Here is a 22,161-nt window from a genome sequence, read left to right as displayed (position 1 = left end):
TGTGTATAAATACATGTGTATAGACTGACATATATGTCTATATATACATATATATACATAATATGCACTCTTTGTAGCATTCAATTATAGGGCTTTTTTTTGCTTAAAATCTACATTCACTGCATTCATGTTGCTGCTGTACACAATTACCACAAGCAACTGTTAGATGCTTATAGTGGTTGCACTTATCCTGAAGAAAATGTACTTTTGAATACACAAAAAGTCCAAGCTGAAATTTCTGTATTCTATTTACTTGTACTAATTATATTGATATTACCCACACAATAACAATTCAAAAGCATTACTACCTATTTAAAAAAAAAAAATCTATACCTATTTTACTACTCTCTGTATTTGCGGACACTCTTTACAAAAAGCATCCAACGTTTGAGACTTACCTTGTTCTTTTCCATTGCACACTGTAGCAATGCCATTTTCCACAGCACCCTCCCCATCTGAACTTGGCCTCTCAGATGACAACTTCTGCAAGGACAAAGAAAGCTGCCATATAATGTCACCTTCATCAAATTAAGTGTCATGAGTCAAAGTATGCTTACTATGAAGTAAAACACTTTCTAAGTACCAATCCACCTGAAGACAAACTTAAATTAGTAAAAAGGTTTTTTGTTGTTGTTAATACTACCATATAGGCTTTAGAATAGCACATAAACTACAAATTAACTCCATATTTGAAAGTACAGTAAAAAGATTTTCCTTCCCAGGAAATTGGTGATAAAGCCTTTGTCAGTAGGACTTTTAAGTAGGGTCTACAGAGGCGTTTGCTCATGTGGATGCCTCAACGCAGCAGGGGCTTAATCAGTGCTGGTAAAGTACTGACTATTCACTGCAGAGTTGTTCTCCTTTCGGATTCTTGCTCAAATATCTTGCTGAGTAAAGGAAGCAGAGACAACTGCTTGTGGTAGCTTCTTACAAGTTTTTGTGTTAAGGCACAAATGCTTGAAAGGGTCTACTGAAACTGACAGCATGCCCAGGGAGATCTTTAAGAACTAAATTCTCAAAGAGAAAAGACTTCCCCTCAAGACTTCTCTATCATCTTCAGCTATTCTTCCCTGAGTGTTACAGCCTTGCTTGCACTTTGCACTATATGGATTTATTTATTTAAAACCTCCCTAGAATATGGTATAACAAGAAGAAGTTAGTGCATTAAATCCAGAAACTAAATCTAATTTCAGCTTTTGTGGAAGTGAGCATTATTGGTTTGATAACTTTACCTTTTCGAGTTCTGTCTTGTGTACTGGAGAACTAGACAATGGCCCATCGGAGTCTACAGTGCCTGTACAGTTGCTGCACACATCTTTTATAACCTTAGGAGACAAAAAAAAATAAATTAATTAGCTACCAAATACAAATCAGAGAAATTATGCATGGATGTTAAGGGGAAATAGGAAGGAGAATCACAAAGCCTTTTAGTAGGCTGTCAGGTTAGCAAAGCATCAATGTGAAAATCTCCCTGTCCACAGCAATGTGTTAGGCAGGCTGCCACTGTATGAAGCTCTCCACACTGCCTCCCTAAGTCATTTCATGTGTGACCTCAAGGAGACATAATGTCTAGAGGTGGAAGGTTTCAGTTTCTAGACAAGTTAAGCTCCGAGGCTCTCCTGAGTAAAGAAACCAACAGTGCTAGTGATTTCTATGTGCTAGTTTTGCAATACAAACTCAGCTGACACCACCAAATTACTTGCACTATGATGATAAGGATAACAGTTTTGCATAGCATATTACCCAGCTGTTTTTGTTGTTGTTGTCGTTGTTTTTTGGTTTTGTTTTGTTTTTGCTACTGAAGATCTAAGGAAGTGCCAGTGAATACCTTGGAGTGGCATTTTGTGATATTTTCATTTTATACTTTCATACAGACATAAAGGTATAGGTCAATGTAATAGTAAATGTGTTTTCAGAAATGGGCATTAAGTCTGTTTTTAAAATGTTAAATAAAATTCCAGAACCTAGAAATCAATGAGATTTCGACAGAAACTGAAGTTCAAAACCTGAAACTAAATAAATGTAAAAATACGCAATGAGCAAAGACATCTGTTGTTTCCCTATGGACATCACTACTTTTTTTTTTTGTTTTCCCCCTCTAGTAAGGTTCCCACCTGACCATTATCGGTCTGATGAGGACAGATCTTGAAACTTCATGTCGATTAATGTGGAGAATGATTACACTTTTTATGTCACACGTGGTACTCGTTACTCTTTTTTTTGTCAACTTACCTTGTGACTGTGATAACATACAAGCTTAAGGTCTACATGAGCAGTCAGAAAAAGTGGGCTAGGGAAAGCAGCAATAAACACTACTATCATTTTTAAAGCTTTTCAGACATACATTAAATAAAAATTTTAAGTAGATATTTGGAAAGATAAATTAGAAAGCAGCAGACAGAGAAATTAGAACACACCCTTTGTGGGGAGAGCTCTTCAGTGTTCAGCATATCAAAACAGTATTTACCACAACTTGTCATTACTAAGCAGGTCCTGATTGCTTAACCTGATCTCCTTCTATGATAAGATGACCTGCTGAATGCATGAGGGATAGGCTGTGGATGTTGTTTATTTAGACTTTAGCAAAACATTTGAAGTTGTTTCCCACAGCCCTCCTCTGGAGAAACTGGCTGCTCATGGCTTGGCCGGACATTCTGTCAGCTGGTTTAAAACCTGTCTGGGTGGCCAAGCCCAAAGGGTCACAGTGAATGGAGTCAAATCCAATTGGCAGCCAGTCACAAGTGGTGCTCCCCAGGGCTCTGTACTGGGGGCAGTTTGGTTTAACATTTTTAACAACAAACTTGATGAGAGGATTGAGTGCACCCTCAGTAAGTCTGCAGACAACACCAAGTTGGGTGGGAGTGTTGATCTGCTTGAGGGTTGGAAGGCTCAGCAGAGGAATCTGGATAGGCTGGATCAATGGGCTGTTTCCAGTTGTATGGCATTCAGTAAGTCTTGAGTGGTACATTTCAGTCATAATAATGCCATGCAGTGGTATAGGCTTAGGGAAGAGTGCCTGGAAAGTTGCCTGGCAGAAAAAGACTTGAGGGTGTTGTGCTGGTTGGCAGCCAAATGAACATGAGCCAGCAGTGTGCCCGGGTGGCCAAGAAAGCCAATGCCATCCTGGCCTGCATCAGAAATCAAGTGGTCAGCTGGCCTAAGGAAGTGATTGTCCCTCAGTACTTGCCACTAGTGAGACTACACCTTGAGTACTGTGTTTAGTTTTGAGCCCCATGCTACAAGAAGGACATTGAGTTGTGAAATGTGTTCAGAGAAGAGCAACAAAGCTGCTGAAAGGACTAGAAAATAAGACATATGAGGGGTGACTCAGGGAACTGGGCCTGTAGTCTAGGGAAAAGGAGGCCGAGGGGAGACCTGATCAATCTCTACAACTATAGAACCGCAGAACCATAAAATGTCCTGAGTTGGAAGGGACCCATAAGGATCATTGAGTCCAACTTCTGGCTGCAAACATAACCACACAAAAATTCAGACCGTATGACTGAGAGCACAGTCCACACGCTTCTTAAACTCCAACAGGCTTGGTGTCATGACTATGTCCCTGGGGAGCCTGTTCCAGTGCGCTACCACCCTCTTGGTGAAGAACCTCTTCCTGATGTCCAGCCTGGACCTCCCCTGTTGCAGCTTGACACCATTCTTGTGGGTCCTATTGCCGGTCACTAAAGAGAATAGATTGGCGCCTGTCCCTCCACTCCTCCTCATGAGGAAGCTGTAGACCGTGATGAGGTCTCCCCTCAGCCTCTTCTTTTCCAGGCTGAATGGGCCAAGTGACCTCAGCCACTCCTCATATGTCTACCCCTCTAGGCCCTTCACCATCTTTGTAGCCTTTCTCTGGACACTCTCCAGCAGTTTCACATCCTTTTTGTACAGTGGTGCCCAGAACTGCACACAGTACTCGAGGTGAGGCTGCACCAGTGCAGAGCAGAGCAGGACAATCCCTTGTCTTGCCTTGATCAACTAGAGGGATGATATGATCATAAAAGGAAGTCAGATTTGTTAAACAGGACCTACCCCTCGCGTACCCATGTTGGCTGGGACCTATGACTGCTTTGTCCCCCAGATGTGCTTCAATAACTCCTAGGATAATTTTCTCATCATTTAACCAGGAACTTATGTGAGACTGACAGGCCTGTAGTTACCAGGGCCTTTTCTTTCTTTCCCTTCTTAAAAATTGGCACAACATTTGCCAGCTTCCAGTTTACTGGCACCTCTCCTAATTCCCAAGACTGTTGAAAAATAATTGCGAGAGGTCCCACGAATAGGGAATACAAGGTTGTGATAGACTTTCACTGGGCACTCTTGCATGCAGGATGCTAAACATTGCCATCGCAAATAAAATAGCTTCACAGAATATCCTGTCTGAAAAAATTTATTAAGATTTTTCCTCACAGGCAGGGATGGGAGGAAAGAGCATCCCGCAGAGCCGGGCACCTCCCCTCCCATACAGCCTCACCCATGTTCAGAAGTGTCTCCTCCGAAGCACCCTGCTGGCACAGCAGGCACATGGATCTGGCCAGGGAGAGGCCCCATCCCACCACTTGCAAGGCCACCAGCGCTACCAGGGAGGCACTAAGGCCAACACCAAGGAAGCCGACCTGTCTCACCGGGCGGCACATTAGGAGCACAGCATCCATGGGCTCCATCACCCAAATTTCTTTCCACAGACAGCCCTGGGGGCTCCCACAGGCCATGCAAAAGGAGCTCAAGGAGCTACAGCACTCAGGCAATGCCAGGACCTGTGTGGGGACTGAGGGCAGGGCCGGGGGCCCTGTGGCGGGGTGGGGGTGCAGGTGACACCACAGAGGACATGTCACAATGCAGGGGCTGCTTTTAGGGCAGCAGCGCTGCTGCAGTTTTGCCTGAGCCATTGGCAAGGTAAGTGAAGCAGCAGAGGGAAGGCTAGGCTGGGCCATGGCCAGGGCACAAACACCAGCCCCTCAAGGGGTAGCTAAGCCTGCAGCGAGGGCCCAGCTGCTCAGGGCAGGGCTTATGGCTGTCACCACCGGCTCTGGCTGCAGTTCCTGCTGCCTCCCACCTCCCTCACTCTGTCTCCTACCTGACCCCGAGGGCCTGCAGCTCCTGCCCAAGCTCCCTCAGCCACCAGCCAGCTCCCACCCAGTCCCACTGACTTGCTTCTCTCTCAACTCTTTCAGACCATGGTTTCGGCAATTTTCTTCGCCCTGACCTTCCTGGGTTTAATACATAGCCCACAGAAAGTCAGCAATGAACTAGATGCAGCTACAAATGAGCGCATGCAGCAGCGTGCAGAGGAGCTGCAAGATCGCATGATGCAGCTGCTGCTAGAAATGGAGCAGAGGGACCAGGAGCACAGCTGGGCGCATGTGGGAGCCCTGCTCCTATCTATGCTGCAGCACTGGCAGTTCTAGGCCCTGACTGGAGAGCTTGTCTTGTTCTTCGTACTTTGCCACATGCTCATGAAATTGCGTCGTGAGCTGGGCAGCAGAAACAATAATGGCATCTCTGAAAGCAAGGGGGACAACGACATTGATGAAGACTCCACTGACATTTTGGATGCACGCAGATTTGTCAGTGGGTACCTGCAGTGGCCAGTAAGGAACCCGGAAGAAACATGCAAGCTCGTGGAGGAAGTGGTGGATAAGCTTCTCTGCATCTGCCAGACCATTCCCAGGAATAAGTTCATGCCACGACTGCAGCCACCCATTGGGGTGAGCAGCACCTTCGGTCCCACTGAGAACGATACAACTCGTGTACATCATGAATTAAAGGCACTATATCCCATAAAGACAGGAAGAAAACCAACCCTGTTTTACAGATAAAGAACTTGGGAATGAAAGAAAGATTAAATCACTCACTCAATGTCACATAAAAAATCTAAGCAGACGAGGGAAATGAACCTACATTTTTATTTCTAAGCAAGTATATTAAAATGTTTCAGTGTTCTTTCTTGGATGTTTGAATTTCTCCGTATCTTTTCTCAGAAATGTAAGCACAGTACTATCAAATTCATGGCACTTGGCATGCTTTGTAACAGAAAATTTAGATGTGTCTGTTCCAGAATATTTGCATCTTGGAGTTAAACTTAGCCCTAAGTTCCTCCCAAAATACATTAGAAACTGTTTCTGTATATTGCTTTCCTTTCAATTGCTGGTCTTCAGTTTGGTGTAAAATTGCTGTTTTCCTCGAGAAATGTGACCATACAGTTTCTGAGAACATTCATTTCTGTCTCCTGCATGACCCTGATTCAATGGCTCATGTTTTCAGCATCTGCTCACACCACACAGTTAGTTAATTTTGGCAAAGGCAGATAGTAATGGGAGTTACAGACAGAACAGAGGGGAATGATTTGGCAGCACTAACTGAATAGTATGTGCAAAGTCATGCACTCAAGTAAATACGGTTCTTATCATACCTCACATATTTAAGGAGACGATAAAGTGTGTAATTGGGTTGTAATTAAATTTTGATTAAAAAAAATGACACACTCTCAAATGGAAGTTCACATCAAGATATGAAGAAAATGCACATTTAAGGATCCCACACTTCATTTCGGCTCAAGGGGTTCACTGGCAAAGGCTTGCTCATCATCTTCTGTATGCTGTATAATTGTATTTGATGCACAGCATAAAACTCATACTTACAGAGCTCACCAGGATGAAATGCCTTTAATATATAATGGTTGACTGGATGCACTCTATAATTACGTTTGCAGACAGCTGCCATTATAAATGCGGTTTTCACATGCTTATAGCTTTAACTCAAAATTTTAAGGATAAAACATTCCACCAGTGCTGCCAACTTGCATAATTTCAATCACAAGACTCAGAGTCCTTGACAATTTTTTCTATGATGTTCCATCTCCTGGAGTCATATGAAAACAAAAGAACGCTATTTTCATTAAAAAATACTGTGAGCAGGAGGGGGGAGAGGAGGTCAGAAAATTTTTATCTGCTGCAATGAAATGTATGAATATTTGAGCAAATATCTCAATGGTTCCAAAACTAGAAAGCAAATAAAAGGAACCCCCAAATGAGTGATTTTTAACAAAATGGCACAAACTGGAAGGCTGTTCTGAGAATACTTTGTAATGGAGCATGCTCCATTAATAGTTTAAATTTTCCCACACATAAGAAAAGGGAAATCATTCTCTTTCTTACCACAAATGCTTGTATTTTACGTACACACACATGCATGCACAGAATCTGCCAGGAAAACACACTATGTATTAAAATATTTAAAATATATGAGAAAATATAATCAGAAAAAAGAAGACCTTTCATTTCTTTGTATAGCTTCAAAACTAAATACATTTAAAATAATATCCTGTTATTCCATCACAAGAATTTCAAATACGACAATTGCCATTACAATAGTACAGTCAGTAGACTTCAGAACTGCCTCTCTCAAATGCAGATATGGAAAAAGCTTGTGCAGCTTGAACTGTATTGCAATTACTTATTTATCTTATAGGAAGGTCTTGAATCCCCCACTGATTTAGGATATAGAAGTGTATTGTTTGACTTCGGTGACATGAGGAACAGAAGGGAAATATTTGCAGGTACACAGCTGGAAAGATTGCCTGCCTGAGTCAGCTGACAATGAAGGGTGAAGTCAGTGGAATTTTTGCCATGTGGTTTGTCTGGAATACTTCTTTGTTTTAAAATACCTTACTATAAAAGCAGTAGAGTTTACTATAAAACCTTCATACCAGTGTTCACCTACAAATTTATATAATTATTGTTTTTTATTTTAAATGACACTGTGACTGCATGCAAAATAACTTACCCTACTTTTATTCTTTTTACTTGCAAAGTCAGATGAATCAAATTTGATTTTTTGAGCTACCTTCAAACATGATGTCATCATTAAAAAAAATATGAGCTATGAAGTAAAATCAAAAAGTCAACTGCTTGCTAACCATACACTCCCACAAAGGAGACCAGCAAATTCTGAGTAAAAGTACTAAGTTTGCAGCTGGGTTGTTGTGGTTAATCTCTCTGGTACCTGATAAGGAATAAGACTGAAAGCCCCCCTTCTGTCTGAGGAGCTTGTGAACCTCTGTCTTGGTAGATACCATTGGATGAGTTCAGGCACAAACTGTGCTTACCACAGGGATGTGATCATATAGCAACTCTTGTACACCCAGTACCTGTTTTCATTAAACTCACAGGAATTTAATGACTGCCACTGTGTCCCATGCCAGGCAGAGAAAGGAATAACATCACAAGTGAGTAAGTTCAGAAGTACTTAGGGCTAAAACTGATAGTTTTGCATCATTTCTTGAAGTACATTTGCTTAATTTCATTACTCACTACGTATGTTAGTGTCAATCTTAACCTCTTTAACAGAGCACCAAAGCTTTAATAGCACTTTACTGAGAAGTAGAAGAGATACCCCATGGAGTTTACCATGAAATTTGTAATTTAGAAATTACAGAAATTAGAGGAAAAGCATAAATTATTCACCTTTACAATGCTATAAATCCTGAAAAGAAACATACTTTACCCTGTGTACTGGAAAACATCCTCAAGCCTGAAAAGATTTACCTTTCTGTCTTATTGCCATTTGAGTAAACTGGGGATGAGATTCCAGCAAACTAGTAGTCAGCAAGCCTTTAGTGCCTAAAAATATCCCCTTAAAAATACTTTTCTGACATATTTGAACAAAATGAACCCCGTACCCTTTCTCCTGCATCACTACCACAAAGACTTTGGTCCTATATGACCAGACAGGGCAGGAGGCACAGGGTGGCTGGAGGCATCGCTACTGCATGGGGAGCATTGCCCCTGCAAGGTGGCATGGAAATGCAGGCTGCATTTCAGGCCATAAATCTGAGCTGGGTATGGTATAAATAATTTGCCATCCCAAGATGAAAGTTGGAGAGATAAGGAATACTGTCTAGTGGTGAAAGCAGGGGACCAAGTCACAGCCCTCACAGATTCTGCTGCGAGATCTGCAACAGCTTAACAGCCTGTATTTGAGATCTTAGCCAGGAATGTAAAGAAAATTTATCTCTGAAAAAAAAAAAAAAAAAACACAAAAAAACAAGCAAATATGATGTTTGTAGTTCCTTTTTTTTTTCTTTTTTTTTTTTTTTTTTTAAGTATTACGTACTGTATCTGCCTTTTTTTTAAAGTAACATTCTTTTCATTGGTGCCAGTCATACAAATACAGTGGTTCAAGGGGACACTGGCCGCCCCGCAGCCAAACCAGGGTATTCCTGTTTTCCAAGTGCGTGAGAAGAAATCCTACCAGTAAGTCTGGCCACAGCTCTGACATGCAGCTCAGCCCTCTGAACCTCCAGGTGATGCCTCCATTGCTGGCAGTGATGTGTGGTGCAGAATCAACCCAGCCTGACTGCCCTGGGACACCATGAGTTCCTGAAGTTACCAGTAAACCAACAAGCACTATATGGAAATCAGTTGTACTGGGCATACATCCCCTAACACTTTATCAGTCACTCTAAAGGCACTTAACTTCACTCAGCTACACCATACAGATAATAATCTCTTTAGGGAATATTACTTAAGCCAAGAAAGTAATGTTTGAAGTCTTTTGAGATCTTCGGCTGGAAATTCCCATAGAAACTAAAAACAAGCACACAATGTTTACAGTCACAAGCCCATATGACCGATTTAAACTGTGGTTTAAACTTATACTGATTTAAACTGGTAAAAAAAGAGCTGTGACAGTAGTTTATTCTTCAGTAAAACTCAGTCCACATTAAGACTGGAGCACAGAAGTTACTTGGCTCCTTCACTAAGCTCAGTGTAGTGCAAAAGGAGATTTTTTTCAAAGACTTTTACTGGAGATGACATGCAATTATCTGAGATGGAAGTTGAGTAGGTCAACCTGAGTAACTCTCCTGAGGAGTGTTGCAGGGTCTTTGAATGATACAATCTTGATTTTTTTCTTTCTTATAAGCCCTAAAATGAAGAGATGATGCAAAATGGCTGCATACCATAAACAAAAACAGTTAACCAAGGGTGCATAATGTTAGGAAAAACAAAGAAAATCAAGGGCAGGATTCCAAATGGTAAATTACCTCTGATGCACAATAGATAAATGATGAATGATAGATCAGAAATACATTTTTGCAGGAGGCATTGCTAGGAGGAAGGGAAGGCCTTAGGGCTGGACACCATGACCACATCCTTCTTCCACTGGTCTTCTACAAGAAGCTGCTTCAGAACTTAATTTCTTTGGCATCCATGTATTTTTAATACTAGGAGCAATTTTCTGTGGCCTTGTCTGAAGGTTCTGCACACAGAACACATTCATCTATATGAATGAAGCCACTAAACAAGCATCTTCTTGTAATCTTCTTAGTAGTCCTTTTATTTTTAATGTAGCATGTCCCAGGGATCCTGACAAATAAGTGTGTAGTTTCTGTGGGTCTGTTGGATGTGCTGAGACAAACAGGAAGATTTAAGACCTCACTTGACCACAAATGCACAAAAGTGCACACAGATGCCCATATACTCAAGCGCACATGGAAAAAGCTTATGTTTGGGTCAGAGTGTGTAACTGCATACATTTTTTCATGTACATTTTTGTGGGAACATTTTAGGACTCAAGTTTGGAAAATTCCACCACTTAATGTTGCACACTGTATTACTGATATGATCTCAGCTCTAGGCTGGATTTTATACTAGTTGCACTCGATGCTCTGAAATCTTGACAGGCTCTTTGGTGACATCGTCTATCCTTTTTTTTTTTTTTTTCATCACACATTTGTTAACTGGTAAACCTGAAACTCCCTTTGTGGTTTCCAGTCTAGACTTCAATTTGCAGTAGCTTTATCAGCTGTTTTCTTGGTGTCATCTTCACAAAAAAGGTCTAAAATACTCTGCATTTACTTCAGTTCGACTTCTAATATGTCTTGTCTTCCAAAAGATATTTTAAAATTATTTGCTCAAGTAAATGTATTTTATACTGATTACATATGACTTAAAAAGATCTTCTGTTTTAGCTTTCACGGGAAATTCTAGCCTCCAAATCCATTCTGAGCTTTTCAGGCTCAAGAGTAAAGCTTTAATTTGATACTTACACACAAATTTCCTCATGAGAACCTGTCGTTCCCAAGTGATAACCTGGCTCTGCTGGCATGTATTGGCACAGTATCTTTGGCAGAGGAGGTGTGTTAGGATTAGAAAGTATGGATGCAGAGACCCTTCTCATCATTAGTGCCTGAATCAGATATAAATTTATATTTTAGAATAAATATTCTAAAAATAGAATTTATTACCTACAGAAACCATGCATAGATGATAGAGAGCTGTGGGGACAGAGAGTTCATGCCCCACTGGCAGAAGAAGCTCATACCACTTCTTCAAAGACAAAACAGTGATCTCTTCTTCAGTATAAGAAATTCCTACATAAATCTACACATGAGTTTCAGAAGCTCATTTTAAGTAAGGGATGCATGAAGAAAAAAATATATTTTTTTGCAATTAAAAAAAAAAAATCTTATATTTTTAAAAACACAGAACGAATGCTTCTTGTTTTCTGAAGAGCCACATTTCTTGAAAACCCTGGAGCTGTTGCAAGAGCTGCACAAACTATTTTTGGTTAGCTGCTGCACTGGTAATTTGTACTGTACAGGACGGAGAGTGATGCAGCAGCACTGAGGACTTGGAAGTTGAGCGTACGGTAGCATTGCCATGTAGTTGAGAGAGGCTTATTAATAGAGAGCTTTGCAGCATGAAGAAACTACATAAAGTATTGTCAGACTGTCTCCACGTGCTTTGCAGATAGCATACTTTCCAGCCGTTCACTCCTGGCACACACAATTGTGCTAACATGCAATGTGCAAAACTTTTTTTTTTTTTTTTTTTTAAATAGCAAGAGTGCATCTGGGATATAGAAAAACCTAGCACTGCTCTGCCTGTGTGAAGAATGCTTTAAAGACAAAATAAAACAAAACAAAACAGAAACCCAACAATTTTTATGAAAGTCTGATAAATGCCAATGTATTCAGCTTTACTAAGCCCAAGTTTAGAACAAGACAGGAAATAATGGTGGAGTTACTATGATCTAACTGAAGTGGAATTCCCTTGGAAAAGAATATGACTGATGATTTTTTTTTCATTTCAATCAGTATTTTTGAAACTCTAGGTGAATTAATAGGACCCTTGGATGCTACTATGTTTTAAAAATTGAAACAAGATACTGGTGTTAGAAGAAGCCTAACAAATACAGATTACTTTCCACTAAAATGACAACACAAAGTGCATTTTTAAGATAAGACACAAACTCCCAGTCAAAACCAAAAGCAGACATACTGCAAACCCCCCAAAGGTATATTCAAATATTGCAAAATAGGAAATTACAGATTAATTTTCCACTTGGTCAATTAGCCCACAGCAGAAAGTCATACCTCCTAAGCTGCATTTTATGTCTTCCGCTTCTACAGAAAAAAACTGTCATCAGGAAATTCCTACGTGTTTAATTCAATTGTGTTTGGAAAAATACAATTTATTCTTAGCACATAAGTACCATATAAGGTTAGATCAGAGCACAGCATGGAGAATGCCTGATGAGTCTTATGCATTCAGATTTTTAATATGCATTCAAAAGGCTGGATTTAAAGTTCTTAAATCAAGCCACTAAAAATGTAGTGATAGTTTCCCACACTACTTAATTCACTGACCTCCATATCTGAAACTGGCAAAGTCCAGTATAAATACTACTAATCTGGTTGGGATCTAAAACTGCAGCCCTTGCACCAGGATTTTCGACATTTTCAGACACTGAACAGAAAAGGGTTGAAGATGACAAAATCCTATTTCTCAGAATTCTGCCTTCCCAGAACAAACCGTAACAGATGATATGTTGCTCAATGAGAGTCAGCCAACTTTAATTGACTTCTAGAAGCTGAATAATTTTTCTCCCTCTAGAACAATTCAAACAGGTATCTCCTCAAGGTTATCTTGTTTAAAAAATGGTATCTGTGACGGTGGTATGTTGAATTTTTGCAAGACAAGCCTTGTCGGCTATGCTTATGCACCACTCCAAAAAGCAAGCTGGGTGCCAGCTCCCTTCATGTTAGGGAATCTGAGTCACCAAAGCTTTCCAGATAATGAGCTGGAGATGTAAGTGGAAGGGAATTGCCACCTCCCTTCTTGCTGCCAGACTATTGTGCAATTAGCAGTGAAAAACATACGCACCCACAGCAGCTGTGTAGTGCTGAGATTATGGTTGCCCAAAGAGCTGCTTCAAGGCCCGAGCATTAAGTCTGGATTTCTGCAGTCCCAGACTGGATGGGATTTAAGTGGTCTAGATTGCCTGAAAGCTATGAACAGGCAATGGAAGTGCTTTGGTGGTGAGAAAGCTCCTGGTCAGAAGTCACCTCTTACCTTTAGCCACTGTTCCGCCTGCTCTTTGCTCTGTACTGCCAGAACCAGTGCATCTGCTCCTTGGTGCGAGATTTTCAGCTCGTGCTTCTTCTTTTTGCTGTCTTTGGGGATGTACGTGATGCTGCAGTCATTCAGGAGCAGCTCCATCTGGGGCTGCTGGTCCTTGGAACTTTTGTAACACTGCAAAATGCAAAGGTCAAAAGTTAAATCTCACCTTTGTGACCTTTAGGGGAAAGCTGTTATTATATAGAAATGCTATTTTTAATATTTTCAACACAACTCTTTACCACATACCCCAGAGTTCAGCCAATGCTAACTTTGCATTTCTTTTCATCCTCTTTGTAAACCAAAATTGCTTCCAGACAGACATTAATAGAGATCTTTTATTGCAGGTACAACATATGGAGGGCATTTAAGCTTCTTCTGTGTTATCTTTATGACTCAACCTTGAACTCCATCAGGTAGGAAGAGGGTGCTTTTGGATATCTGTTCACATGTACCAGCAGTATACACTTGTACAGTTAACAACTTTCAAACCCAGATGCTTACCCTGGCCTCCAGCAACATCTCAGCGTATCAAGGCAAACCTAGACCAGTGCTCACATGCTGCCTTCGCAAAAGAGAAGGCAGATGCCTTATTCAGCTGTCCTTGTTGAGATAAGTAACAAAATTTGTTGCAGTCTGGACAGGGGGAAAAACCACAGGACTGTAGTTTTTCAACTAATTTGGTTTAATCAGTTACTGCACAAAATCACATAAATGTTGGTTTACCCTTTAAGGTCCTGCCTAAAACTGTGTGATTTATCCAGTGATTTTTCCCCAAGTAGAAAGTTCTGTCAGTGAACAGCCATTTTGTGCTGTATCAAAGATGACTCACTCTATTTTTGAACTGGTGATTTGAAGATGCAGGGTTTCACATTGCATCATTTGTCCTGTTGACCTAGTCCCATCCTCTAACACATCAGTATAGCTCATTTTTTTAAAGCTGTCACAGACTGCCAGACTACAGAGCAAGGTTTAACTGTGAGTATGAATGTCCAGTAATTTTATATACTAATGTAAATTGGGCTTTTAGTGATACAAATAAGCATGAAGGCTAAAGCAGTATCTGATATTAAACATGGACTAGTATATGCATACATAGAATAGTTGAGTATAAATGTGAACGGAGAAAGAACATAAAGACTTTTACATGTCTGAGGCAGTGTTCATGGCATGATGCAATTGTCAGGAGCACAGTAACTGTTAGAGGTTATAAACACTTCAACTTAGGCTGAACAAATAGAGCCACTCTCTGCAAAACATTCATGATCTTCCTTTCCTCTCCAAGGGCAATTAACTCAAAATTTCTTGGTCATAGATTTAAAGTTTGCAACATTAAAAAACTTAAGTTTTCAAGCTATGAAACCTTGAAAACATATAGCATTAGTCACTTCAAGAAGCAATCAATAGCATATGTTTTCATTTACATTTAATTAGAAATTTTATTTATAAAAGTTAAGTATTTACTAAAAGTTAAGTATTTATGTATAAGTGACTTTACATGAAAAACAATTCCCTACTAAGTGTTATTCTTAATGTCTAATTCAAATTAAAATATTTTATGATGACAGCCGCATTATTATGCAGGCAACTTCTAATCCCTAAGAACATTTATTTGTTTTACTTGCATATCTCATATCTCCTTCAAACAATAAACAAATATTGTGTAATTTAGTCATTAGACTCCTACTGGGATTTTTATTTTCTTAATCCCTGTTATAGAATTACTGAAAGACACTCTGCATAAAGAGAAAAAAGCTTTTCAGAGCACACGTGGCTAAAGGAAATGAAAAGAGAAAAAAATAACAGATTTCTATATAGAACAACAAACATAATTCTAGAAGAAATACTGTGTGACTTCTGAGAAAATCTGTTTCTTTCCCTTTTTCTTTTCTTCTTTTTTCTCTTCAAGCTGTTATCTGACGGTCCTGAAATCTCACACAATTCTGGTATATGCTGATAAAAATGTGGGCTAAGGATAATGGCATTACAACAATATAATACAAAACAAATCATATTCAACATTCCTTTTATCACTTAAATAGAGCTGGATGCAAAAATTAAATCCTCTGTAACCATGGGAAACTAGAAATGAATTTCAACTATATTTTCAGAAACTTCTTACCCAGATATTGCTATCTCATACCCTGTTATTTCCTACACAGCCATAAGCATGAATGTACTTGTAAACAAACACACCTAAGCTGTCTTTTACTAGTATGGAATTATGAGATTCTACAGAAAATGTTCTATCATCTGTTAACCAGCTTTTAATACTTGGGATATTACAGTAAATACTAGTTACATAAACAGCTATAACTGTTGCAAACACCAGATAGGAAGACAGGGAGTGTCTAAGACTCCAAACGATTTATTATGGTAAGCCTTAGGTTGCTTTTAATGTCACAGAAATGAATGTCTCCATTAATTAGACTCTTTTCAATAAACAAAAAGACTTCTATGAGCAGATAATTTCCTAACTTTCAGAATCTTTTACTTGTGCCTGCAATTAGAAAGAAACATAACAGATTTGCTTAAGAGAATACATCCACTTGTTTCTTTCCTTTCTATAATGCAGCTGTGCATCATGTGAATACTGCATCTGTAATTACTGCAGAACAGATGGTGTAGGTTTAGTTTAAAGTGTATACATTACAACAGCATATGCTGCCAAGTGAGTTCTCAGTCTAACAAGGGACTTTTCTCTCCAGCAGTCTGATCCAACAGTTCATACACAAAGCTCCCTATGAGATTTTTGGTCCACAGGGAATGAAAGATTGGATTTACAGTTTCAGCTTTTTTTTTTTTCAAATTAAATACAGTAGAAGCTAATAGGGTAGACTTTCTTTCCTATATCAGGGTACTGACCGGGTTTAAGTGCAATAAAAATCTGTGTAGCTACATGATACACTTATAATTACAGTGGTTCTCTGATTCTTGGGTAAATCATAACCGAAATCTTTGGTAAGGTTACTGTAGACTTGGCCACTGTTTGCAGAACATATTCCAAAGCCTAAATTCCTATAAAAATAAATACATCATCTAAAAGGTAGAAAGAAAATATAGTCAGATAAAAATAAAAATTACCAGTAGTTTGTTTTCTTTGATAACACACAGTAGTTTGGTCCATTGCCCAAATCGTTTCTTTCTAAGCAGGAAGGCACAGATTTTGGCATCCTTCACCAGATCCATAGAGGCCTCCTCAGAAGGCCACTGATGTCTCATTTTCTTCCCCTTTCCATCCTCTTCCTCTTCATCATAGGATTCGTAAGAGCTGCTCATGGCATCCGAGTCATAATCTTTAAGAAAAGGATTTTTACTCATAAAAGTGTCAAGTTAAAACATTTAGCCATGAAGTATAGTGAAAGAATTGAAAAACTCAACGGGGTTCCTTTTGAGTTAAGGCCTTTGTATGTCAGCCATCAACAAACTACTGTTTCAGTGCTTAGTAATATCACTACATTAAGTTAATTGAATAAAAGATGCAGTTCCATTATGAAATTTTACAGAAGACCTGTGCTGATGCCTTGGGAATTTTAACTGAAAGAATGAGCTTGGAATAAACAGCTACAATTTTAGGTGGTGCTTCTCCATTCTCATGGAGAAGAAACAATTGGAATATTTTCAATAGCTGAAATTTCATCCAAATATTTCAAGGAAGAAAATCTCTTATTTGCTTTAGCTAGATATTTAGGACACAATTTGGGACACAAGGGAAACCTGCAGCAACTAGGAAGGGAACAAGAGATCAAATGGCTGGAGAGCTCATTCTGAAACAGTCCCTACCTACGTGCAGAGTCACAATGGGTTATACCCAGATATCTGCAACTCCAAATCAAGCTTAAATATTCTGATACAATTTGTGGTTTCACAAAGCTTATATAGAATACTTTATCTTCATTTCAAAGAGAATATATATATTTCAAGCTCATGAAACTTTTTTTGAAAATGAATTGTTGTCTTCTGGTCAATTCTACTATGGAGGATTTGGCTTGGGGCAGCTCCATGTGGGGAAGTGGTAAATGCCACAGATGATTATCAATAGGAAAATACAACATTTTTTTCACCTATTTTAGAAAAATCAAGAGACAGATGGAAAAATGTAGATTAGATGTTTAAACTGACAGATTTTAAAACATTTATTCCAGAGCATTTTTTTTTTCATATTTGTTTAAAAGAACGCGCAAGATTTGGTAGAAGTCACCAGACTCTTCTAACTTTCTACCCAAAAAGCAGAAAAAACAAACAAACAAACAAAACGAAAACAAAACAACAACAACAAAAAAGAAACACCAAAACAAGAACCAAACCAAAATGTTCTCCCTCTGACCTCCTTTTGGAGTGGCTATCCACAAACATGCATACAGAAACATCAGGAAATGTTTGGCAGTACATCGGCCAAACTCAAACACAGAGTAGAATGCCAACCTGTTTGGACTAGAGGAAGAATTCTTCATGTGGTGTTACCAAATATGAAGATGTAAGATCTAGTCACTCATCATCTTTGGGAAGGCCCTCTTTCAAAGGCATGGATGGGCTAACAGACAAACCTAGAGTTGCTCTCCCTCTGGGAACTGGTAGTGTTTCACATAAAGCATTTCATCTTTAACTTCACCCTCTCCCTTTCCAAGAAAAATAATACATAAGTGTCCAAACATAACTTCCTCATCTCTTTTTTAGATTTAGTAGTGAACTTTTGTTGCAGCTACACCACTGTCATAATGTTCATTTAATGTTTGCTCCCTTTCCACAACCATTGTTTACCTCACTTGTGATATTGTTCCACTTTTGGCAATAAGATCGTACTGAAACTTCAAAATTTGTAAGGGCTGACAAGAAGCAGAACAAGTTACTACTTGTATACAGAGATCACAGAATCACAGAATTTTCTAGGTTGGAAGAGACCTCAAGATCATCGAGTCCAACCTCTGACCTAACGCTAACAGTCCCCACTAAACCATTTCCCTAAGCTCTACATCTAAACGTCTTTTGAAGACTTCCAGGGATGGTGACTCCACCACTTCCCTGGGCAGCCTGTTCCAGTGCCTCACAACCCTTTCAGTGAGATATGTTAATACTGTTCAGATAGTACTCTGCCAATATTATATACTACCAATTAAATGAAAAAATGCCACCAGAGTAGTGTTACCATATCTCACTACCTAAGATACTGTCTCTGCACGTGATATTATTGTGTATATGTTCAAGTAAACACACTCTTTGGGTCTTGTGGTGGTGGTGGTGAGAAAGGAGAGACTTTGTAGGAAAAAAATGAAAAGGGTCTGTCCAAAATGAAGCAGTTTTGCCTAATCAATAAGGTCTGATTGACTTTAACCATTTATAGGTATTCTATTATGGTATGGAAGCCTCCTTGTTACTAATGATATTACAAAAAGACTCTGGGAATATTTACTGAAGTTAATTACATCTATGCCAACAGTTATTTAACAATTTATTATTGCAGTTCTTATATTTTTAACATTTCTTTGGAATGGTCTTTATATCAATCAGTCTATAGGTTAATATAGTTATAATCTTAGGTTAATATAGTGCATTGTTGGGTTATTTTAATTACCACACACACTAGATTCAGTGGAAGTTTTGCTTGAACTGAGATAAATTGCTAATGGAATATTGAATTTAAAAATAACTTCATTATGGATAAAGAAGAATGGGTAACTTTTAATGTAAATTTTAAAAGGTGATGAATTCAGGACATAAGAATATACATCAAAATCACAGCAGGGCAGATGATAAGTTACAATAGAAAAAAGCATTAGATATCTGGGTATATATATATATACATTTATATTGCAGAATTACTAATGAACTTTTAAGACTGATATCCTAAATATTTTTATGGGTTTTGATTGTTAAGTACAATAAGACAGCAGTTTCATACTGTGCCATATTTTTTCCTAGGCAATCCTTTAGCAGTGCTATTAATATTTGTGCTACTAATGTTTTTCTGCCTGAGCATGGCTCATGTTTAATGACAAAACACAAGTCAGTGGTTCACAGGGTATAGCAGGACCACCCATCATGTCCACCCACCAAGGGAGGACATGAGGAGAGGAGTGATTCTGCTGCCCTGCTAAATTCCTGTAATTACTTTGCATTATATAAAATTCTTTCTTACCTTCAATTTCCTACGTTAAATTAAGAGCTGCCAACTACCCTGGTTTGTTTTTTCATGTTTAGAGCTAATGCACAATGACAAATTTCCCTGCCACACAGTGTACAAATGAATAATTAATGTTCCAAGGTGACTTCTATGCATGTGTTTTAAGGACAGAGATATTATTTTGTTCATTTGCTCTGGTTCAAATAATAAAAACAGCTATAAAATGGGGGCTGATATCCCTTTAATACAAAAAACTAACTGTTAGTGATAAATCAGCCACACACAAGTAATAAATGACCCTATCTAATAAAAAAAGAGCAGCAAAAGGAAAATCTTTTCAATTTGTTAGTACATAGTGACAGTTAACTGGGTTGACTGACCCTGTGTACATTCTCACAGCAGTCATTTCATCGTTTCATCAGTGTTCTCATCGTATCTCCTCTTAAGTGCTATCAGTCTTTGGATAAGTAGTGGTATTTGGTAAAGAGTGTTTGTGTTACAGAATGAAGTTCTGGCATTTAGCTGGGAGACAACCCTATGGTTTTTGCACTAAACAGTCATAGAATCATAGAATCATTCAGGCTGGAAAAGACCTCTAAGATCATCTACTCCAACTTTTAACCTAGTACTGGCAAGTCCACCACTAAATCATGCCTCTAAGTTCTATATTTAGTCACTGTAATAGTGACATGTTCATCAGGCATGGCTTATGGGAGCCAGTATGAGTGATTTATCCCTATCCACAATACATCATCAGAAATGCTGCAGATCACATCCTGTCAATAATTACTCACTTTAGAAAAGTTTTTTTTTGTTTTTTCTTTGTGTACTTTGGCAAGTAATTCAGTGCAATAGGAACATACCAGGAGATCTGCAGACCAACACCAAGTTCTAAGGCATCTACGTTTACACTACTGGTAGGTTAGAGGGTTTTACTCCGGACAATCCGAACTCTGGATCCCTGGTAAGAACGTCCCCATCATATTCATGCTTCAAATATATCCAAAGGATTAATGGCTAAATCGGACTCTCTGTCTCCAATAGCAGTCAAAACACATGTGCACCTAACTTGGAGCTCCAGGTTTAGTTTCCTCTAAAAGGAGCCTTGTTTGTGCACACCAAAACAGCTGTGCACACTAAAACAACCTATGGCAGTGAGGACAATTAAACCACACATATGACACACTACGATGGCACTAAAAGAGATGTAGCTGTTGAACGCTAAAAAAAGCCGAAGGACACTAGAATTAGCATTTGTTCTGAAACTGATCTGCATACACTACTCACTGGAAGTGATGTACTCAGGAGCCTTCCCAGGACTAAGTGGCACTGCCTCTTCGTAATAGCCTTCAGGAAGGGAAGATGTTGGTAATGGTGGAGGCCCATTATCTGGTGGCTAAAGGAAGAAAACAGGACAAAAAAAAAATCAGAAAACAATTAAAGGTGTTAAAATAAACATCGTTGAAACATCTGCTCATTATCAGTTTACAAGTAACACATATATACATATAGTCAGGACTAGCTGCTGGGTTTATATATATAACTATGTAACTATATCTTTAACTATCTCTAAAGCCAAGGCTCTGGAGGCGTGAATTAGATGTTGACCTTTGAGTAAGACATGAAGGGTAGCAGCATTTAGAAGGAAAAAAAAAAAAAAAGCCTAAATCTCAAGCTCCTTTTATGACCTAAATCTCAAGCTCCTTTTATGATGCTATAATTAAACAGTAATAAGTAGAGGTTGAGATTTGAAGATGTGAAGTGACTTATTTATGCTTCAAAACATAATGATACACTTCACAACCTATCATTACTGCCAATCCCTTTACCTCTGTTCATGGAAAGGATGCAGAACCTTCTTGCATGTACTTCAACTGATGTCCTTCAGTGATATAAATACTATACAATCTAACATGTTGAAAAGATATAGTTCTCTCTATTTAAGGACTACAAATGTAAAGGATCTATGTACCAAAGTGATTTACATACATAGGACATTTTATAGTGTTGAGGCTTATTTATTAGTATTCTACATCTAAAATAATTCATATTACAGTAGCAAGCATCACTTTGGTTGTACAGTTTAGAAAAGTTAAATAGCCTGATCTGGCAGAGATCAATGATAGATAACCTAGACCATGTTTTAATGATGCATTCTGTTTTTCAATGGCAAACCAATTCTTAATATAGACATTAATTTTTAAAATGTACCTCTACTTGGTGAAAACTGAACTATACAAATGATGAATAGCTTGGAACATCAAGAAACTATTATATGATAAAATAAATATTTCAAATACCAGGTCAAATTCTGAAATGCTTCTTTTCTAAATATAAGCCTGTTTTAAATTTAAAACTGACCAACTACGGGTATGTTGATATAGTAAAAAAGTAAATTTAGTACTCAGACTTCTTCCATATGACTTTACTGTTCTATTTCTTTAGCAAGGACCAAAACAACTGCATTTTATAGAACACGTTCATATTTGCCATAAGTTTTTAGATCCATATATTCATATTGGAGGAAATACTTCAGTCTTTTTCCAATACCAGTGGTTTATTGCATTATTACAAAAATGTAACTTGTAAGCAGAGTCTCATTTCTGCAGTAACAGTTTTTGAATACATCTTTGTCAT

General features: G+C 38.6%; 1 protein-coding gene across 4 annotated transcripts in view; it reads right to left on the bottom strand.

Moving 5' to 3' along the window:
* The window catches only part of AFAP1 (actin filament associated protein 1), a 117,723-nt gene that overhangs the window by 26,737 nt on the left and 68,825 nt on the right, over positions 1-22,161 (bottom strand). For all 4 annotated transcript variants that reach the window (XM_084517063.1, XM_084517065.1, XM_084517064.1 and 1 more), the window contains exons 4-8: positions 20,812-20,920; positions 16,488-16,699; positions 13,359-13,538; positions 1,233-1,325; positions 399-483 (exon numbers count right to left, since the gene is read on the bottom strand). In XM_084517063.1, the coding sequence (XP_084373189.1) occupies positions 399-483; positions 1,233-1,325; positions 13,359-13,538; positions 16,488-16,699; positions 20,812-20,920 (679 nt within the window). The remainder of the gene's footprint in view (positions 1-398; positions 484-1,232; positions 1,326-13,358; positions 13,539-16,487; positions 16,700-20,811; positions 20,921-22,161) is intronic.

Source organism: Aythya ferina (assembly GCF_964211825.1).
Source record: "Aythya ferina genome assembly, chromosome: 4".
NCBI lineage: Eukaryota > Metazoa > Chordata > Aves > Anseriformes > Anatidae > Aythya > Aythya ferina.
Note: the sequence above shows the minus strand (reverse complement) of the source record. Positions and strands in the feature narration are given on the sequence as shown.